This window comes from Tiliqua scincoides, chromosome 1 (assembly GCF_035046505.1).
Source record: "Tiliqua scincoides isolate rTilSci1 chromosome 1, rTilSci1.hap2, whole genome shotgun sequence".
NCBI lineage: Eukaryota > Metazoa > Chordata > Lepidosauria > Squamata > Scincidae > Tiliqua > Tiliqua scincoides.
The window spans coordinates 248,535,932-248,557,512 of NC_089821.1; the positions used below are offsets into that span (position 1 = coordinate 248,535,932).

The 21,581-nt window shown below is 42.5% G+C and overlaps 1 protein-coding gene across 2 annotated transcripts in view; it reads right to left on the reverse strand.

The window, feature by feature from the left end:
• Nucleotides 1-12,668: 12,668 nt before the first annotated feature.
• EPHX1 (epoxide hydrolase 1) overlaps nucleotides 12,669-21,581 on the reverse strand; it is a 36,622-nt gene continuing 27,709 nt past the window's right edge. For both annotated transcript variants that reach the window (XM_066611668.1, XM_066611667.1), the window contains 5 exons: nucleotides 21,304-21,433; nucleotides 20,277-20,491; nucleotides 19,502-19,610; nucleotides 14,843-14,968; nucleotides 12,669-14,128 (listed from right to left, as the gene is read on the reverse strand). In XM_066611668.1, the coding sequence (XP_066467765.1) occupies nucleotides 13,915-14,128; nucleotides 14,843-14,968; nucleotides 19,502-19,610; nucleotides 20,277-20,491; nucleotides 21,304-21,433 (794 nt within the window). In that variant the 3' untranslated portion in view covers nucleotides 12,669-13,914. The remainder of the gene's footprint in view (nucleotides 14,129-14,842; nucleotides 14,969-19,501; nucleotides 19,611-20,276; nucleotides 20,492-21,303; nucleotides 21,434-21,581) is intronic.

A 21,581-nucleotide genomic window follows, 5' to 3' on the forward strand; every position in this document is an offset into this window, starting at 1 on the left:
TTAATGAGACACTGGCAGCTGAACCTATGCATATCAACTAATTGCTCAAATGTAGTCATAGTTAATTAGGTAAGAAAAACAGGAAAAAATCCTCAGTGGCTAGTAGAGATGGGCATCAGAAGGCACAAATCATTTTCTCCTTTATGAGGGGGAGTCCCCCCTCCATTTTGGTCATCTTTAAAAAGAAGCACAGATGTCATAAGGTGACAGATGCAGGGGAGGGTACCAGGATGCAGATGTTGTCTTGTGTGCTCCCTGAAGAATTTGGTGGGCCACTGTGAGATACAGGAAGCTGGACTAGATGGACCTTTGGCCTGATCCAGCGGGGCTCTTCTCATGTTTTTATGACTGCTTAGAACTGTGCAGAAAATGTGACTATTTCAGATGTTCCCTAAATCACATCCTCTCTGTTTTACCTTGATTTAAAAATGGAAACAGAGCTCCATTCACCTCTTGTGTAATGTCTGTTTGTAACAGAATCTTTCTTTGCACACTGAAATTCAATGTAGCCTTGGGTTGAATCTCCTGGAAAATATTTGAGAACTGCAGCAGCTGCTAGATATTTTCTAATCAATCTGTTATTTATTGTTTACAATGTACTTTCGTATCCAGGACATAAAAAACTTCATTTGGAAAAAAAACAAATGCAAATACAACTCCTCAGATGATCATCTCTGAATACTGGTCCATTTTGACGTGGAGTAGTTCAGATCCCTGAGGATCTCACAGAGGCATAACTACTCCCACAGACCTCTGTCATAAAAATGAAGCTGTTTCCTCTAGTTTCTCACATAACCTGTCTCATCCTGAGACCTTATTATTGAGAAGATTTAGACCTTCTGGAAACTCAGAATGGCTTACATCATAAAAGACAAGATAAAAACAATAAAAATAATCAGTACAATCCAGACTCCAATAGTAAGCAGTGACACCCTAATTAAAAGCAACATGAAATTTTAAAAAGTGTCTTCAGTTCTCTGAGGAAGGCTAGGAAAGAGGAGCAGAGAGTTCCAGAGGCAGGCACCACCAGCCACAAAAAAGTCTCTGTTGCAAGTTGTCCAAAGGCAGGATAGAACACGTGGCAACAGGGCCTCTGAGAGGAATTTTGTCAGGGGGTACAAAGTTTCTTTTGGGCCCCTTCCCAAAGGGGGAGGGGTCAACGAGGGCAGCGACAGGGGTCAGTGAGTATAATAAATATAAATAAAAGAGGATAAGAAAGCACATTTGTTTTGAACATATTTGTTTACGCTATAATGCAGATGAGAAAGAACAATACCGATAAGGAGACAAAATTCACATTGAAACACCATTTTGTATTAATATGCAAATATGATCATCAGAAGACATAACTATTATTAAGAAACTTACAGTGCAATCCTAATAATGTCTACTCATAAGTAAACCTCATTGTGTTCAATAAGGCTTACTCCCTGAAACGCATGTATAGAATTGTAGCTTTACTATTTGTAAAAACAGCGTTCCTGGTCTTTTTCTGTGAAAAGTTTTGAATCACAACATGGAAATTAATTGTTCTGGCAACACTTGATTCAATACTTAGCCTGGCCAAATCCACAAGATGTCCCTGAGACACTGTATTTCTTAAATAATTCTTAATTAGCTTTAGTTTGCTAAATGACCGCACTGCAGAAGCTACTGTTGCTGGAATTGTTAACAATATTCTTAAACTAATACAAACATTTGGAAACAGATCACCTAGTCTGTACTCTGTTAACAATAGATCTAATGATTTTAACTGTGCATTTCCAAAATTTGCCTTATGCACCGATGGTAAATGTTGCATTTCTTTTCCAGTCATCACTATTAAGGTCAGCAAGATATTGTTCTGACAAAATTAAAACTTTTCTCTCCACGTCACATGCAGACATGGAGAGATACTTCATTCATTAATTCATTCATTCATTCCACCTTTATTGGCATAAACAATCCAACAAGAAAACAAAATTAAAACATTCAAGGTAGCCACCAATCATTGATCAGGCAAAGAAATACAGAGGAATTTACGCCTTGACAGTGCCTTAAATATATATTTTGCTACATTTGATGAGCGGCACTCATTTCTGCCATCTAACAAGTACCGGACCAAGTCTGTATCTGAACCATGGAAGCTTTCCAGAAATGGATATAGAAATTGATGGTGTAAATCAATATAGTGGGTACAGTACAGAAATACATGGGCCAAGGACTCTTTTGAGGTCAGGTCGCAAGAACATGACTGGGGACTTTCCAATGGTCTATTAAATCTTGCTCTTAGTACATTTGTAGGTAAGATATTAAACCTACCCAGTGTAAAGGCTCTATGAATCTGAGGTGAACACATGAACGATAGATAGCTTGAACCCAAATCAGAGGGCCATGAAAGACCAATATATAGAGGTGAACAAGACTCACGGACTGCAGTTTGCAAATCCTGTTTCTCTATATCAAATAATCGGGTCCAAATAAGATTGTAAGCTGCAGACATGGGTAATCCTCCTATCAGATTAGTTGATAGACCTAGGAGCTGGAGTCTTTTATGAAATAAGGTTAGACCAGGGGAAAAAGAAACATCAGCAAGAATATTGGAGAGCATGATGTTCTGATTTGCCTCGAAACTGACCCTTAGCCAAAATCTCAAGAATCTCAGCCAGGCCAGTGTTTCAATTTTATGCAGACCAGCTTCAAGGCATGATGCTGCGTAAGGGACGCAGTGAGGTACCGCAAAGATCTTATAGAGGAATATGGATTGGACTACTAGAGTGGAATTGGCTGAAATCCAGATAGGGGTACCAAACAGCAATCGTGCCAGAACCTTGGACTTAAAGATCTGCACTGCTGCTAGGATATAAGAATTGCCCCAGGTGTAAAAAAACCGCAAAGTAGCTTGAACTAATAAATTGCTTGAGTTAATAGCAGCCTGGCGATGGGGTGACCAAGTATGTTTATGATGAAACAGAATTCCGAGGTACTTGAAAAATTTAACTTGTTCGATTACCTTCCCACCAAAGGACCAAGAGGTAGGTTTCCATTGGGAACCAAAAACCACTATCTTAGACTTCTCAAAGTTTAACTGCAATTTATTGGAAGTTAGGTATTTAATACACAAGTTGATTAAATGCTTCAAGCCAATTTTCGTACGGGACAATAGCAGCATATCGTCTGCATACAACAGAAGGGGGAACGGTAAATTACCTAATTTAGGAGAATGGGCGTCAACTAGGGACAAATGAGGAGCCCGATCATTAATGAATATGTTAAACAGCATAGGAGCTAAGACACATCCTTGTTTGACTCCTAAATTAGTAGGAATTGGGGCTGAAATTTTCCCACATGGTGTTAATTTAACACGGCAGCTAGTCATGGAGAGATACTGCCACAAGAAATCAAATTTTTCTGCTAACTGCTTAACAGCATTGAAGCAGACGGTGAATCCTGCTATAACATGGTCCACCAAAACATAAAACGCACACATTCTGAAATAGGCCTGGAGTATCATCTGTGTCATCCATTTCTTCCAAGTCAGCATCAGGTGTATTGTCATCATGTGGCCTTGCCCTCTTGTGCCTAACTCCATCACCTCTGTGGGAGAGTGTTATTTCTATATTTAGATTTGATGCAACCAATTTGGCTTCATTTCATATGCTTTTCTAGTTGTTTTGAAGTTCTTTTATCTCTGTGATAAGAGTTTCTATGTTTGCTACTTCAACATCCAGCGTGGCATCTCTAGCTTGGATGACCTTGTTGCAAATATCTATGGCAGCTAATATTTTGTACTGATATTAACACACATGCAAACAATTTCACGTATACTAAAACTCCAGTGACTTCATATCTTGCTTTTGTGGTCAAATTTAGTTCTCGGAGGTCTTTCAGTGCTAATTTAATGCCAGGCAAGTGAGCTGCAAAAGGTTGTACACATTCAATGTGACCAGACCATTGTGTTTCAGACATACAATGAAGAGAACAATCAATACGGTTTTATAGTAATTCCCTCCTCTTAGGACAGGAACTGAATAGGTGGTACACAGTTTGAATTGTTCCAAAGAAGGTTATTGCTTCAGGTAGGGATTCAGCAGCATCATTTCCACATAATGGTTGATGTGGATAATTTCCACATGTGGTTGAGTGTATGACAACCACAAGGTGAAAAAATTGGTATAGAGCACTGTTCTAGTATTTTTGCTTATGTACCATTGTACTTTCCGGCCATACTAGCCCCATTATCATAGGCTTGAGCTCTACAATCACTGAGAGGAATACCATGTTCTTTCAATGTATCAACTGAGCAATTTCTTCCCCTCTTGTTGCTACAATCTGCAAATGTGCGACATCTTTCTTGAATCTCATGCTGCATTTCTTTTAAAAGTACATATCTCAAAAGAAATGTTTGTTCCGTATGGGTGGAATCTGGTGTGGGATCTACTATTACTGCAAAGCACTTTGTAGATTGCCTCTCAAGCAAAATGTGTTTCACAAGATTTGAGCATTTTGCAATAAACTCATTCTGTGAGTCAGGGGACAGATAATGAACTTGAAGCCGCTCACCCCTTTTCTGTGACTCCTCCACACATAGTACATGTTCCTGAACGATGGGGTTCCACCTGGAGAGCTGTTCAATGAGTCCTAAAAAGTTTCCATTGTCTGGATCACCAATTCGTTGGGATGAACCAGTAAATCTGTTGGCAACCTTCAGTCTCAAAAGACTATGGTGTCGCGCTCTGAATGGTGGTTCTGGAACAGCGTCTAGTGTGGCTAAAAAGACCAATTCGGGAGTGACAATCCCTTCCACACTAGGAGCAAGTGCAGTCTGTCCCTGGTCTGTCTCCCTGGCTATGGGCCTTCCTTCTTTGTCCCTTTGCCTCAGACTGTTGGCCAAGTGTCTCTTCAAACTGGGAAAGGCCATGCTGCACAGCCTGCCTCCAAGCGGGCCGCTCAGAGGCCAGGGTTTCCCACTTGTTGAGGTCCACTCCTAAGGCCTCCAGATCCCTCTTGCAGATGTCCTTGTATCGCAGCTGTGGTCTACCTGTAGGGCTGTGGTCTACCTGTAGGTCTACTCCTTGCACAAGTTCTCCATAGAGGACATCCTTTCGGATCCAGGCGTCTCTGTTTCAGCAGTGCATACATGCTAGGGATTCCAGCATGTTCCAGAACTGTGTTGTTTGGAACTTTGTCCTGCCGGGTGATGCCGAGAATGCGTCGGAGGCAGCGCATGTGGAAAGCGTTCAGTTTCCTCTCCTGTTGTGAGCGAAGAGTCCGTGACTCGCTGCAATACAGAAGTGTATTCAGGACACAAGCTCTGTAGACCTGGATCTTGGTATGTTCTGTCAGCTTCTTGTTGGACCAGACTCTCTTTGTGAGTGTAGAAAATGTGGTAGCTGCTTTACCGATGTGTTTGTTTAGCTCGGTATCGAGAGAAAGAGTGTTCGAGATCGTTGAGCCAAGGTACACAAAGTCATGGACAACCTCCAGTTCATGCGCAGAGATTGTAATGCAGGGAGGTGAGTCCACATCCTGAACCATGACCTGTGTTTTCTTCAAGCTGATCGTCAGCCCAAAATCTTGGCAGGCCTTGCTAAAACGATCCATGAGCTGCTGGAGATCTTTGGCAGAGTGGGTAGTGACAGCTGCATCGTCGGCAAAGAGGAAGTCACGCAGATATTTCAGCTGAACTTTGGACTTTGCTTTCAGTCTGGAGAGGTTGAAGAGCTTTCCATCTGATCTGGTCTGGAGATAGATGCCTTCTGTTGCAGTTCCAAAGGCATGCTTCAGCAGGACAGCGAAGAAAATCCCAAACAAGGTTGGTGCAAGAACACAGCCCTGCTTCACGCCGCTTCGGATGTCAAAGGGGTCTGATGTTGAGCCATCGAAGACAACAGTGCCCTTCATGTCCTTGTGGAAGGATCTGATGATGCTGAGGAGCCTGGGTGGACATCCAATCTTGGGGAGGATGTTGAAGAGGCCATCCCTGCTGACCAGGTCGAAAGCCTTTGTGAGATCTATGAAGGCTATAAAGAGTGGCTGTCGTTGTTCCCTGCATTTCTCCTGCAGTTGTCTAAGGGAGAATACCATATCAGTGGTGGACCTGTTGACTCGGAATCCACACTGCAATAGTCTGGATAGATGCTCTCTGAAAGTACCTGGAGCCTGTTTAGTGCAACTCGGGCAAACAACTTTCCTACAACACTAAGGAGAGAGATGCCACGGTAGTTGTTGCAGTCACCCTTGTCGCCTTTGTTCTTGTACAGGGTGATGATGTTTGCATCCCTCATGTCTTGAGGTACTCCACCTTCTCTCCAGCAGAGACAGAGGATTTCGTGCAGCTCAGTGACGATGATCCCTTTGCAGCACTTTAGGACTTCAGCAGGGATGCTGTCTTTTCCAGGTGCCTTGCCAAAGGCAAGGGAGTCCAGGGCCATGTGAAGTTCTTCTAAGGTTGGTTCACTGTTCAGCCTGGGAAGGCAGCTCATCTAAGAGAAGGAAAACTCTGACCAGTAAATGGTAGACCACATTCTCCCAAGACGAGTACAACATCTATTATATGCTTTAAGAGGTTATAGCATTTTGCAGCTTCAGGTTTGATTGATGTTTGTAAGATTATGTCAGCTCCTGTCCCAGGCAGCAGGTGCCTTTCCAGTTCTTGCCAAGCCAGGACACATTCTCTGTGGCTATTGCTTTTTTCATGTTTTGGGATCCTGTAGGAAAGTTTCTGCCACTTTCCATTCAAACCCCAGCCTTCAGCAGATACCATTGCAGACTTCTGTGCAGCAGAAGTGCTAGTCTTGACTGTCTTGTGCCAAAATAATCTACATGGGAAGCAATATAAAGCTTGTTTCTGTTGACTCCAAACAAGCCAGTCTCAGCCACAAAATTTTTTTTTCAGACGTTGAAAATGTTGAGGAAATATTTAGGATGCCAGCAGGCCACAAGAACAGATCTCAGCCCCTCTTACAGCTCAGATCACAGGCCCACCTTGTGTACTTGTACTCAAGCCCAGTAGGTGGCGCAGCTGCTTTGCCTTATGGGAGTTGGAGGCCAGTTTGTGGGAGCTAGCATCAGTGTCCTGTCCCCCGTGCAGCAGTCTGCTGAGCTCTCAGGAAAATGAATGGCTCCTCCTCTAGTTCCTGGGCTCCCTTTCAGACCCCGGGCCCGGGTACAAATTACCCCCTTTACCCCCCTCTCCTAGGCCCTGCGTGGCACATTTACTTCCCAGGCAGTGATTGCTAGGGTGGGTGTGCTTATAGATGCATGTATATAGATATAACTGTAGATCTCTCTCTCCCCAGTTCCACTGTTCTCCCTGCCACCCCTGCAGACAGAGTCTGCATAATTTTATAAAAGCCCAGCAAACAGCATGCTGTAGCCTCTACCCACTTCACTCCCCTTTCTGGGTCTGGCCCCTGATCTGAGGCTGACTCAGGAGCAAGATGAGAATATTCCTGCGCTTACAGTTGAACAGAGGTCTGGCAAGCATCACTTTGTGAACTTCCTTCCCACTTATTTTGTCTGTATCATGACAGATCAGTCTACAAGGGACCATTAATTTAAGTTACGGTACAGCTATGCTTCCTGGCTGGAACAGATGTTGGCATGTGCCTGAAACCTTCCATAGGGTGACCTCGAGGCCTGAAACAGGAGACCACACGTGGGAGATCTGGAGCCAGAGGAGAACACATTAATGTCACTAGAGCTAAGTCAAAGAACAAAGCCGTCTCAATAAATAATACAAGGAGAGTTACCTTCAGATACTGAGTCTGTTGATCCAATTGCTTGAGGTGGTAGACCTTTTTCATTCTGGTTTGAGTTCCCGCCTTGTAGGGTACTTCTCCTGTGCTTTTTGTTTGGTTAATGATCTGCTCTGTTTTGTTTTTATGGGCTTTGATGTCTTATTTATCACTGCTTTGGTATTCCAGTCTTATGTATTGTGTTTAATACTGATTGCTGATTTCAGTGCAATTTGTTTTTAGGGTATTGCATATTCATTTATGGTTGTAAGATGCTGTGGGCACCCTGATGTTTGGGGGTGGGATAGAAATAAACAAACTTCAGCCCCTGGAGCTGTACCTCATCCCCGACTTTAAATGAGTTTCAACACATCATGCAGATGTGTTAGTTCTGAAGAGCACTTAATCTTGGGTGATTCTCTGTTTTCACCATTCTTGCTCTGTGAGCTGTTTTTTTATTTTTTGCTCTTTAAATTTACTTCATTCATTGTCATAATTGCGATGTTTGGATTAGTCTTGCTTTAAATTGTTAATAGCAGCTGTGAATGCTCACAGAAAAGCAGGTGAACAGTATTTTATAGGAATAAATAAATTCCAAAGCTGTGGGTTACAAGACGGAAGTTAAATAAGGCTCCTAAAAGGCTATTGAGGGCCCAGTACCCAAAGGGAGTCCCCTGCTGACATCTGCCTTGGCTTTGGAAGGAGTGGTGGTGACTGAACCCAGCTAGCAATTGGCAGCTGCCAGGTAGGTGGGCCCCTTTCCTCACAGTGGTGGCAGCAGCAAGAACAGTAGGCCAATAAGCAGTCTCTACCTGCCATGTTATTTCTACTCACAATGTCTCATGTAGCATTGCAATAGTATATCGTGGCAGATGGCAACACCTGGACAAGGCACTGGTACTGGTGCTGCCCTGCTGGCTGAAAGAAGTCAGTGTCCACTAACATGACTAGGGGACAGGCCTATCCAGGAACAGGGAAACACACAAGAAGTCATCTTGCTGAGGGCCCTGCACTGTGAAGCAATGATGGAGTTAGACTGAATGAAGCATCCAGCCAAGGAATTGCCCAGTAATCATCTGAGGCCTTCTCTGTGTAACACCAATTCTCGATTGACTGAGGAGACAGGAGAAGTTATAAAGCTACCCTGGTGTCCCAAAGGTTATCAGTTATTTCACTTGTCCAGTATAACACATGTGCTCTTTGTATTGGGAACATAAATTCCGTTTCTGAGCAGGGGCCTGACAGCACTGCGACAGACTTATCTTGATGGTCTTCCATGTGCCAAGCATTGGCTCTTCAATGACAACACAACCAGGGGGCCTTGATGAATTCTGGCCTCAGCTAGCTGCAGCACAGGCAACTTTCACTTCCAACAACTGGAGCACCACACAGAGATTTGTGACAGTCCTACTGAATGGTTGTTGGGGGGGGGGGACATCTGTTGTAAAAGCTCATCCACTAGGATTATTAATTGCAGGACAATTCCAGTCTCCTCCCCACTTCCTGTACTTCTCTCCTATTAAAGAAGAACAATTGCTTCTCTTGGACTAGACAGAAAAGTAATCTCCCTCTCCAGGGTCATTTTTCTACTGCTGAACTTGCATCATTTGCAGTTGTACATGGTTTACCTGCCAGAACTTGCTTACTTCTAGCAAAAGCTAAAACTGGCTCCTTTAAAATCCTGACACAGGGTTCTCTCTGCCTGTTTCTTAAGGCACTGCATGCCCAATTCTATCCAACTTTCCAGCACCGATGCAGCCCCAAGGTAAGAGAACAACATTTCCTTACCTTGAGGAGGCCTCCATGGCTGCCTCACCACCACAGGATACAGTGCACGCTCTGTTGGCATGGCTGCATTGGCACTGGAAGCCTGGATAGGATAGGGCCCTGCATCACATTTATTGGGGCACATATAGGTCAAACTGTGCATTATCAGTGTTATTTCAGAAACATAAATGCCTGTGATGTCAGATGAAAGAAATGTGTGTGATATTAATCCCAAGGGCTGTGAGTGAAATTAAATGCAGTGTGAATTCTGGGCAGGGTGCATCCCTTGGAAATTTAACACATTTGTAGAGATTTTCCCTTAGAAGTCTCTTTGAACACAGTTTTGCTCATCTCCAGATACTGTCTCCACAAGCAACCTATGGTTCTTTTGCTATTATGTAATAAATTCCATGTAAGAAAATTGAAAAAAAGATTATTTTGTTCAGTTTATACCCCGCCCCCAATCACAATAGTTTACAGGACTCCAGGACCTCCAAAGCCAATTTGAATTAAAAAACAAGAGGTCTGACATTTTTAACAGGAGAGCATATGCTTAGTCCCCCACAAATGAAGCAGAAGCAAGCACTTACAAAGTTTAAATGTTACAGGCAACATTTTCATTCAGGTAATATAAGGAATACCTAAGAAGTCTATGCTAGGACCCCCCCCCCCCCAAACACTAGGCAAAGTATTACATATCTCCTACAGAGTGCTAAGGCATCCCACAGACTAGCTGATGTTGAGTCAGCAATGTGCGGAACATCCGTCAAAGTGCAAATACCAGGGGCTCTGCAGAGTATCGGCTGTCTTTGAATTACGCAAACTTAGACCTCCTAGAAATTGGAAGGATGTCATTGCAATCAGTTGCTATAGATTAGTGGTGCTCAAACCCCAGTCTGGGGGGGCCATTTGCAGCCCTCAGGGATTCCCAATCCATCCCGCAGGGAGCCCCCAGTCTCCAATGAGCCTATGGTCCTCTGGAGACTTGCTGGAGCCAACGCTGAACTGACACAACTGGTCTCAGCATGAGCATGCCTGTTCGACCTTTTGTGTGAGCTGCAATCCGAGGGCTTGCTCCACTGCTTGCTGTTTCATGTCTGTGATGCAGCAGTGGCAGCAAAGAAACTGCTGGCCTTGCTTTGTGCAAGGCCTTTTATAGGCCTTGAGCTATTGCAAGACCTTCATTCATTCACATAAGTTCCATCTCTAATGTATTAATTTATGTAAACTTATTCTAATTTGAAATGTAAATTAATTCTTTTTTTCCCCCAGTCCCTGACACAGTGTCAGAGAGATGATTTGGCCCTTCTGCCAAAAAGTTTGGACAGCCAGCCCTGCTATAGCTCAAACAGCTGGAAATGGACTAAGTTTTGCAAAATTGCAAGACTTAAATGCCAAAGTCAATAATAATAATAATAATAATAATAATAATAATAATAATAATAATAATAATAATAATAAACTTTATTTTTATCAAGTCAAATGCTGATTTTATGTCAGGAATAATGTTCTGTGTCAAGTTAGGTGTCATTCATGCTTGTCATGGTATGATAATTCATGTAATTAACTATGTTATGCATCTGATGAATGCTGACTGGGCTGTGATTCATAAGGGTGCACCATTAAGTCATCATGCATTAGTATTTGCTTCCATTGCAATTACAGATCATTTTATTAATAACTTATTTATAAGCACACACAATACAGAATATTTATTTAATTTTTCTTGTCTTTGGTATTTTAGCAAACGTTGCCTACTCCAATCCACAGAATTTCTGGGAAAAACATCATGGTTTATCCTGGGCATTGTAATATTTTCTTGCTTTCTCATATTGCCTAATTTTTGCTTGAAAATCCACAGAATTCCTAGAGATTGTACAGACAGTTTTCATTTGGCCTTGTTCAGTACTCTGCCTATACCGCATGATCAGCCTTGGAACTGACACCTTTCATCAATGACTAGGAATTCTATAAGATACCCAATGGTTGTATTTTGCCTGTAACAGAAACAAAACACTAGAACTGGATTGCAAATATAATTTTAAAAATCCAAAATTTTCTGCAGGGGAAGGGGCTGTAACTTCAGTTTGATCTTTCTATTGTGCAAATGACAGGAAAGGATTCTTATCCACTTATAAACTAATTCAATTTTCATCATGCACTGTTATATTTACCACAAAATCCTCATACAATTTTCTTTACTCAAGATAATAAATGTGGGAGAGAAAGCAGTTAAGCACCTAATGTTCATAGGAATGTTATAGTTCAACTGTTATGGAATTTTGTGCCCTCCGTAAAGCAAACGGCAAGCATAAAAGTTAAACAGTGGTAATTCTTGAAGCAGCTACTGTTGCTTATAATAGATATCAAGTTGATAGTTTTCATAGGAAAAAGTGCTTTGCACTTTATTCTTCCTTGATCCTCACCACAACCCTGTGAGGTAGGTTGGATTGAAAGTTCATGACATGCCACTCTCAATGCAATTCTGTGCATATTCACTCAGAAGCAAGTCACACAGTGTTAAATGGGACTTATTCCCCAATAAGTGCTTTTAGGATGGTAGTGTCAGTTGATGTCATGGGTGAGTAGGAACTGTAATCTATATTTTCTAAAGCCAGGTCCTCTCCATGCTTCCCCCTCTTCCTGAAGATGTCAAAGAGTCAAAAGAGTTCTAATTTCAACTCATCTAATTCCCAAGCAGTAAATTTACACATAGCAAAAGAAGGTACATAGTTTCTTACATTTGCACATTCAGGGCTGTGAATACTCCTGCCTTGCAAGGAAGCTCATGTCTGGTACATAATTAAGCATTTTGAGCACCACAGATTTTATCTGAAAACACAGCTACAGCATTTAATATTCATGGGGATATAAAAGACTAGTAGTACATGGACAGTATCTGGTTTAGAAGGAAGTGCCCTCTTAGTGACTGGGGGAAGACTGAGGTTGCAGTAGTTTATTTTTTTAATAGCTCTCACTAATTCTTACCCACAAGTCCTTAGCCCTCTCTCCTTATACAAGGTCTTTTCTGCAGCTCCCTGAAAATCTGCATATAGGGGTTGGTGGACCTTCTGGAACAGAATGGGAATCTGTGAGAACTGCCCCCCCCCCCAAGAATAGAAGTTTGTATGTTTGCAGAAACAGAATACCAATTAGTTCTTAATTTTTTATTTATTAGTTCTTAATTTTATAATCAGAAAAGATTATAAAGATTATACATGAACCACCTAAAAATAATGAAACTATTGTATACCTTTATTCCCTTCAAAAGTATTTTATCATATGCATATTTCATCAACCAACTCAAAGTCATTAACTGGGGACAGCACCACCATCAATTTATTTATTGAAAATCTCAATTAGGAGGTTCCATTAGGGGACTTACTTGTATTATTTATGTCTAAGGCAGAATTTGCACTCTGGGCCACAGGCTTCCTTCTATGCTCCTTGGGAATGAAGAAACTTGCATCTTGCTGGTTTCCCAGTTCATACAATTCTTGACCAGCAATCCAAACTGAACTGAATTACTCCAATTGGGGTCATGGCCTACTGGTCCTTAAACTAGGCTCTGTCGCTTGTTCCACTTATCCACTGCTCTCTTATCACATGAGTAGCAGCAAGTTGGCAGACCTGCTTCATGCCCTGACTGGCGTTCCTTCCAAGATGTGCAGCCACGCACCTCTCAATCAAGTTGATAACATCACATCTGACTGCCAGAAAGATACAGCCATGTTGCTGTGTAGCGTGGGAGGGCTCTGCGCAGCGGCACCAAGTCTTAGAGGGAACATCCCTAAGTATCCTACTTAGCACTGTATGTACTAAGGGCCAAATCCTATCCAATTTTCCAGTGCTGGTGCTGCTGTGACAACAGGGCATGTGCTGCATCCTGTAGTAGGGGGACAATCCCTTTTCTATGTAAGGGAATATTTGTTCCCTCTCCTTGGGGCTGCAGTGCGGCTGCATCAGCACTAGAAAGCTGGATAGGATTGGGCCCTAAGTAGTTAGCACATTTCATACACATTATGAATCCTTAATCATTCTCAAAGCAACTCTGTTAGATATGTCAAGAAGATCACCCCCTATTTGCAGGTAGGCAACTGAGGCCAAGAGAGAGCAGCTTGCTCAAGTGCCACTGAGCAAGTTCATAGGTGAAGCAATTGTGAGCCAGAAACATCTCCATTCCTTGTCAAGTCTCTTAACCATGACATTATGCTAGCCCATCATGAAGCCAGTTTGAACAATATTGATTCCATTTTCAACTGGGATAAGAGTTAGAGCTATAAAGAACCTGTAAGGCCATGGCAGAATCCACCTTAAAACAAAGCACTTCTAACCTGGACAATTTCTATATGGGAAAAGTTATAGATCTGTAGGTATCTGCCTACAGCAGCCATGTTTGCAGCCGCAAACCTAAACAAAGGTTTCTTTTTCATTTGGCATAGTGCTTCTTTTCCACTTTGTCCACGAACTGCTGAATGTCCACTGCCAGTATTTTTGGTTCTTCAAAAGCTGCGAAATGACCACCTCTGGACATGAAGTTGAATGAAACAACATTGAGAAACTTCTTTTGGAGCCACGACAGAGGAGTGTGCATGACATCATTGGGAAAAACAGCAATTCCTGTAGGAACTTGCACAGAGATCCTGCAAAGCGATAAGGAGAAAAAGAAGAAAGATGAAATTCTCCTCTTCGCTACAGGGCCCTCTTCTAGCAGGACTCAGAAGAACTGCTGTCAAAATAAAGAAAGTGAGGCCTGCCGAGTGCAGGCATAGTGCCTAAGGTCAAAACTACTGGGACACATGATTCCAGAAGAGCCTCCTACTGGACAGACCCACCCCAGTGATTTGTGTGAAAGAGTGGGAGGATGAAGTGCATGCAAAATTTAGCTCACACTTCCTCCTCCTTTTCTTTCCCAGCAGTCAATACGGGGGGGGGGGGGAGAGGCAGAATGGACATTTCTGGCTACTAACTGCAAGAAACACCACCTAATTCTGTTGGGAAACAGGGAGAAGAGGTAACTGCCTACATTTTGCACTTGCACTTCCTTCTTTTTTTCCTGCTGGTCAATGGAGTGAGGGCTTCTCTCAAGTGGTATCCTCTGATATCCAATTAACTACCAGGGAGAAGGAAGCATGCACACCTGAGAAACTCAGGCTGGCACCTCTGTTTTCCCCTGCTAGCCAATGAGGTGTTCTTGCCTGCCTGTCCTGTTTCCTTTCTGTGTGAACCTGGCACATTTTCCGTAGATGAGAGAGTGTTCTCACAGTCTGGAGAAACAGTCAGGGCACAGGATATAGGCAGAATCCAGGGTACAAGATGAGAATGTTAAAATAACAGAATAAACTGAAATTTCTTACTTCTCATGCTTTTGTGTGCCAATGCCCTTCCCGAAATTCTCTTTGTAAAATCGCATTGAAGAAACCATACAGCCAGGTACCCAGTACAGCATGACATTTGTGAGAAGGTCATCCAGAGTAAACTTCCTGAAAAAAACATTCCAAAAACAGCTACATTAGAGCTTGGTGCAATTTCTATAGAGCAATTGAATGACTTCTTCCATTAGGAGCAGCGTCTTCTCCATGTTCCCCTTCACTATTAATCCCTTGCAGGCCCAGCCAGTCCAGCTTGCACAAAGCAACCGTCATCATATTCGAAATACAGATATAGCCAAATTAGCCATGACTTTTTCACCTGCAATTTATCTCAACATGATGAAAAGGGCCCTTCAAATTAAAGGAAAAAAGTCATTTAACAATGGCCTCGCTAATACAGGAGAGGGCAGCAAGCTGACAATCCATCAATCATTCTCTCTCCAGGCATTTAGAACAGCTTCACCCCAAGAAAAGCAACCCCTCCCTTCCCCCTGAGCACATGAAAGAAAGATAATCATCTTGCATTCTTTCCCAGTGCTGCGCTCTAGGTGAAGAAAGGGGTCGCTGGCTTCAAGTGAAGCCTTTCGAAGCACCTGGAGAGAGACTCTGATGGATTGCCTAATGCCTCTGTCTTACATCACAAAAGTAAGCAAGGCTGTTTTTAAATCGCCTAGCAAAGGGACATTGTTTTTAAATGGATTTGCTTTAATGCAATTTTTGCCATCCACAAAAATTCTGGGAACGGAATTTCTGAGTTCAGGGAAAGGAACCCTCACAAATACTGAGACTCAACCTGTACGCCCAAGAGAAGTTTACCAGTCTTGAGGCACCACAGTTGTTCCTTCTCTCCAAGGAACCTTTTGGCTCCTATGTAGCAAACAAGGATCCGAAACCTTTACTTCCAGCCACAAGTGACAACCTGCTGCTTGCAAGTTCCTTGCCTGGGCAGCTTCTGCTGCAATTGAACAAAGTGAAATACACAGTGCAACTGACTGATGTCTTGGCCACCTGTGGCTCACAGGTCTTCGGAAATGCAGAGTCTGATAGGAGCACATTGCTATTCCATCCCTAAAAGGCCTAGCTCACATTTCTGGAGCACTGATGTGGTATATGTGAAGATGGGAAGAGAGAGCACAGAAGATTTCTGCTCAGAAATCAGGACTCTGGATTAAACTAGGCCTTAGTAACAACTATAGGACAGGTCACTAAGGGCTCAATCCTAACCAACTTTCCAGCAGTGGCATAGCTGTGCTAGTGGGGCATGTGCTGCATCCTGCAGTTGGGGGGCAGTCATGGAGGCCTCCTCAAGGTAGGACAATGTTTATTCCCTTACCTCAGAGTTGCATTGCCCTTATGCCAGTGCTGGAAAATTGGTTAGGATTGTGGCCTAAGATCTCAAAAGCAGGTGCAAGAAAAACAAAAAAAAGTCAGGGATGGGGCAACTAGGGTATGGCTATGGGGGAAAGGAGAAGCATAGGATTCCAGGAGTGCAGTAGTGTGCCAGAACTGAACACTATAAATAAGAGGAAGGAGGAGGAGATGTAAAGTCTATGATTGTTAGTGGAGGGATAAAGAATTGCTACACAGCACTTGCTCTTAATCTACTGACTAGATGTACACTGCTATGGACCTGGTTCAGGATTTGGCCTCTGCAGGGATCAGGGTAAGATTAGAGACCATCTTGGAAATCTGCTGAGCAAACAACTTGGAGGTTCTACTAGAGAACAGTTTACATAAGAAACACATTTTGAATTATATTTCCTTTTAAGACTGTAATCTTTTATCTGCATTGAGCTTATTCTATTGTAAATTGTACAGTATTTGCTCATAATCTCTGCATATTGTACAGATTAGATGTAGGGAGAAGGGGATGTAGGGATTTTTTCCTTTTAAAAGACCCCAATATCTCCATTGTTTTCTACATCCCTGTTTGGCAGGCTACCAGAAAACAGTACAGGCTGTACACAGGTGTTTTGCAGCTTGCAGGGAGTGGGTACACTGAATCAGTGTGTTACAGTCCTGAAAAATGCCACTTGCAGACTGTATACTCCAACTATGTAACCGGACAATTTCTTTTTCAACCATGACCTACAAAAGAATGTTTAAGAGCCAGCGTTCACTCTTCTCCAAAAGGTTAAGAGCAGAACAGCAGTTTGTGACATTATTCAGAGACACAAACCCTGCCATACATTATCAATAATGCAGGAGCTAGAAATGTGACCGGCTCTCTTCCATTCAGCTTGCATACATCCGCAACAAAGGGGTGTGCAAATATTTCTTAGTGGCATTTGCTTTTAATGTGTACTGTGACACACCTTGCACCAGCAGCTTCCTCATTTTTACAGATAATCAACAGAATCTTAAGTCTATTTCTATCCCAAGTCATTACTGGATTAAATTATTTACACTAGATACTTAAAAAATGAAACTCATTAAAGCATATACACTCCCCCTCCTCTTAAAAAGATTTATGGCAGCCCTTCCCCTTTCAAGGACTCTGGGCAGGATATAGTAACATATAGGATCCCTATTCTCCTTCGAAGTGGGGACCAGTGACTGAAATACAATTTATTGTCATCTAAATTTATCATGACTTGCTGCAATATATTATTACAAATATTTTTATATTGCTTATTCTTTTTTCAATTCATTGGAACATTCTCAACTTTTGCTTCTCATTAAAAAAACAGTAACAGATGAATCTAGTAAACAGAACCCACCCTCCCCTTTGTGTTTCCTCAGCGATTTTCAACTAGTGTGCCATGGCGCTTTGGTGAGCTGCAAATGGTCTGTGGGTATGCCATGGAAGTTTGGGAGAGGATCATTTATTAGTAGGGTCATTGCAGGATGTGAGCATGGAGTGCCTTGACAATTTTAGCACCTTGTCAGTGTGCCATGAGATGAAAAAGATTGAAAACCGCTGTTCGATGGAAACAGGAACACATTGCCTTGTTCAGACATCATTTTCCTGGTCCAACAGACAACGGTTTACTAGACTGAAAACTAAGAGCCCAATCCCATTCAACTTTTCAGCACCTATGCAGGCCATGCCAACAGGGTATATACTGCATCCTGTTTTGGGAGGGAACAGCCAAGGAGGCCTCCTCAAGGTAAGGAAATGCCTATTCCCTTACCTTGGGGGCTACATTGGGGCTGCATCAGCACTGGAAAGTTAAATAGGACTGAGCCCTAGAATTACTTGTCCCCTCTCTTCTCAAGTCCCTGGCTTCATTGAAGATATTCTGGTTTGTTAAACCACAGTTCACCATGATATCTGAACTTGGAAACTACAGTTTGAATGCAGTTTGATTCTAGTTTGTAGTGAGCACTCAAACCACTTGGATGATATAGCAAACGGTGGTTTAACAAATCAGGAATTTTCTATGAAGATGAGCACATGATGAGAGGAGGAGAGGGAGAGAAGGGGCATCTCAGCTTATTGTTAGACCGGGAATGCCATGTCTACACTGGGCCAGTACAGGCAGCAGTTCCTCAAGTGTACCACATTTTGAGGAGTTGCATATTTAGTTAATTAACACAGCTCAATTATTTTGCTCTGCTTGTTAACAAATGAGTTGGAGAGCAAACAGATCCCATGCCATTTCAATAGGGCTTGCATAGGAGAGGTTCACAAAGCATTATGTCCAGTTTGGACAAAACGACTCTCAGCTTTCCAGGCAGTCAGCAGGGGTAAAGCTGCCTATGACAAAGCACAATTAAGTCTGCAACTTATAAGGAAGCAGAGGTAATTGCAGAGGGGGCTCAGATGCTGACTATGCCTTTCTTGTATAGACTATAATGAGGCTTAGGCCTTCTTTGCTCTTGAAAAGGGATGAGGAGAAGCAGAGGGGTCCAAGCCATGGATTACTTGAATGATCGTACAAGAACCAAGTTAGAAAGCAAAGCAATTGCTTATTCTTTATGCAAACTTTTGTCCAGTGGAGTGATAAATGCCTGCATTATGCTGCTTTGCATACATGTAGATACAGAACTCTCAGGGGAGGCAGAAACAATACACAATAAAAGAAACACAAAAACAGAGTCCGGTTTAGTCCTTCTGCAGCATGTGGTTTCTTGCATTCAAAGAGGCAGGGACAGAGAGAGCCTTCTTCACTGTGGCACTCAGTACTTCCTGCCCTGAGAGACCAGATTATCCCTTTCCTCCACTGCCTCGAGATGCCAGAACAAAATGCTTTTCTTCCTGCACGCTTAGGATTTGGCTGGCTCCGAGATCTCGCTGCTGAGTATTGTGTGCTGCCAATAGCCTGCTGTGTTACTTGGCTTGTTTTAAAGTTTTTAAGCTCACTACAGGATTGCCCTTAAATTATGCTGTTGTCGTTAAACTCCTCATACATCTCATCATGAGCTGGAAAGGTGGGATATAAATATTCCTAAGATGGGTAGGCAGGACTGCAAGGCATTGGCAAAACAGGGAAAGCCTCCCTGTTCAGTCACTCAGTCTGAAACTACTCATGGCGTAGTGTTGGCATAAGCTGCTTGGAATCTGCACTGGAAAGGCAATGTATAAATGCTTCATAAACACAAATAAAATTTGGGGGGACTTAACCCAGCCAGAAAAAGTTAAGTTGACATCTCTACATGGGGGGGGAGGGGGAGGAAGAAGAATTGGAAGACAGCACCCACTTTTCTAGTCCTCCGTCTTCCAGGTTCCGAAAGCTGTCATCAGTCCATGCAGAAAACTTCTCTATGATGTATGCTGCCATTCCGACAGGAGAGTCATTCAAGCCACAGCCTCAACAGAAGGAAAAACCATAGTATGCTTTCAGTCAGTACATTTTTGTACTGTATGCTTTCAGTCAGTATGCTTTCAGTCAGTACAGACTCCCTGCCCCCAACACAGATTTCAGCTGTCTGAAACAACTGCCACTTGAGAGAACACTAAATAAAAAACCCTTTGATGGCCCTGGTAAATTGCTTTGTGGGAGGAAAAATATATTACGTATTAATATAAGCAAAGATCAGATATTTCAACAGCATTAGCAGCTCTAATGGCATAAACAAAAATTACTGGAACTACTTTGAGAATTTTGTTTTTTTTCAGTGAAAAGGACAAAGCCAAATGCTTAAGGCCACAGAGATAAGGGACAGCCAGCTAGCAGCCTTCAGGGCAAATTTGGCCCCCAAAGCAATATCTGAGTCCGGGAAACATAGCAAATTTTAAGTAGAAATGTTTGGCTGTTCGAAAAAGAAAACCATGTCTCAACCAGTATTTCAATAAATGTCACTGTACTGCTCTCTCACGAGCATTTAAGAAACAGTTCTGTTTCCTTTGCACATGTCCCTGCAGGTTTGCACATTTTTGCATTTGTGAAAACATTAATTAGTTGATCACGGGGTGGGAGGGAGAATATCTACTTGCAAGGACAAGCAAGTGAAGCAATGAGTTAAAGCTTTTTACCAGCAGTGTCAGGTTTTGTAGCTTGCAAGTGAAAATAGCCACTTTCCATCAGCAACTTATAGAGCACTTTTGCTTTAAAAGGAAACATCCGCTGGACATCCTCATCTTGAAAACCAAACAGTTTCGGGAAATGTCGTCCCAGCAGAATGGATACCAGCTCTTTGAATCCCAGGGTGAGATTTACTGCCATATTTAAGTGAAGGCCTTTCACGTGTCTAAAATAATTTTAATATAAAGACAAATCAATCACCCACTGAAACAACACTTTTATAATCCATGTACTTCTGCCTTAACCATAGGTTGGCTGGCACCCCACTGCCACTGGAATAGGCATAGAGATCAAGCTTATAAACAAAGAAAGCAGATCCCATGAATATGGTACAAGCTTGGAGCCTCAAGGCAACACTCACAAGGCTCCATGTTAGGAAACCAGTACAGCCGGTAACCATAGCATACTTGGCACAGTACTTCTATTCACAGGATTTCCTTGAATGGCTGGCTTCCTGCTTTCACACATGAGTGTATCATAAGGGAAGGGAGTTACTCTTTCCAGAGACACTTTCTGTGCTCCTAGCTAGTGGCTACAGATCTAAACAGGGAAAATGATAAGACACCAAGAGAACACACTTCTATACCCTAGCTCTAACACAAACTTCTAGTGAACGTCAGAAGACACCTATCCATGTTAAAGAACCTGTTTGTACACAATAACCACTTCAGCCAGTTAGTTTGGTAGCATTCATATGATTTTTTTTTTAAAGGGCAAACCAAATTAGGCACCTTATGAAGAGTTATTCAAGTATCAGCTCTAGCAGATATGCAACATTTACTTAGACTGAACAGGACAGCTTAAAGTTAAAGGGGGTTAATACCCTCTGGGAACAAATGACCTATCCTTTTGTCCTGTTTAGATCTAGAACAGTAGTCTATTTAACAGGAGAATAAAGGTGAAGGCACCCTGTTGACATAGACAGCCTGTGGATAACCCATGAATCCAATTCTACTTGTCAAGAAGTTGAACACTCACCTTGGTGCTATCTGAGCCACATTGGTAGTGATCAGTGAACCCCAGTCTCCTCCTTGAGCATAGAATTCATGGAAGCCCAACCTGAGCATCAATTTATAGAAGACACGGGCAGTGGCCACAGAATTGAAACCTGCAGAGAGAGAAAGTTACCACGCAGGACTGCTGTTTGCCCCATGTGGACCACGCATACATATTAGACTGTATTAATTCAGACCCATATTTACTGCTGGTTTCAAAATAGTTTTCATTATGCTCTTTCTTTCTCAAGGCAGTGTTCT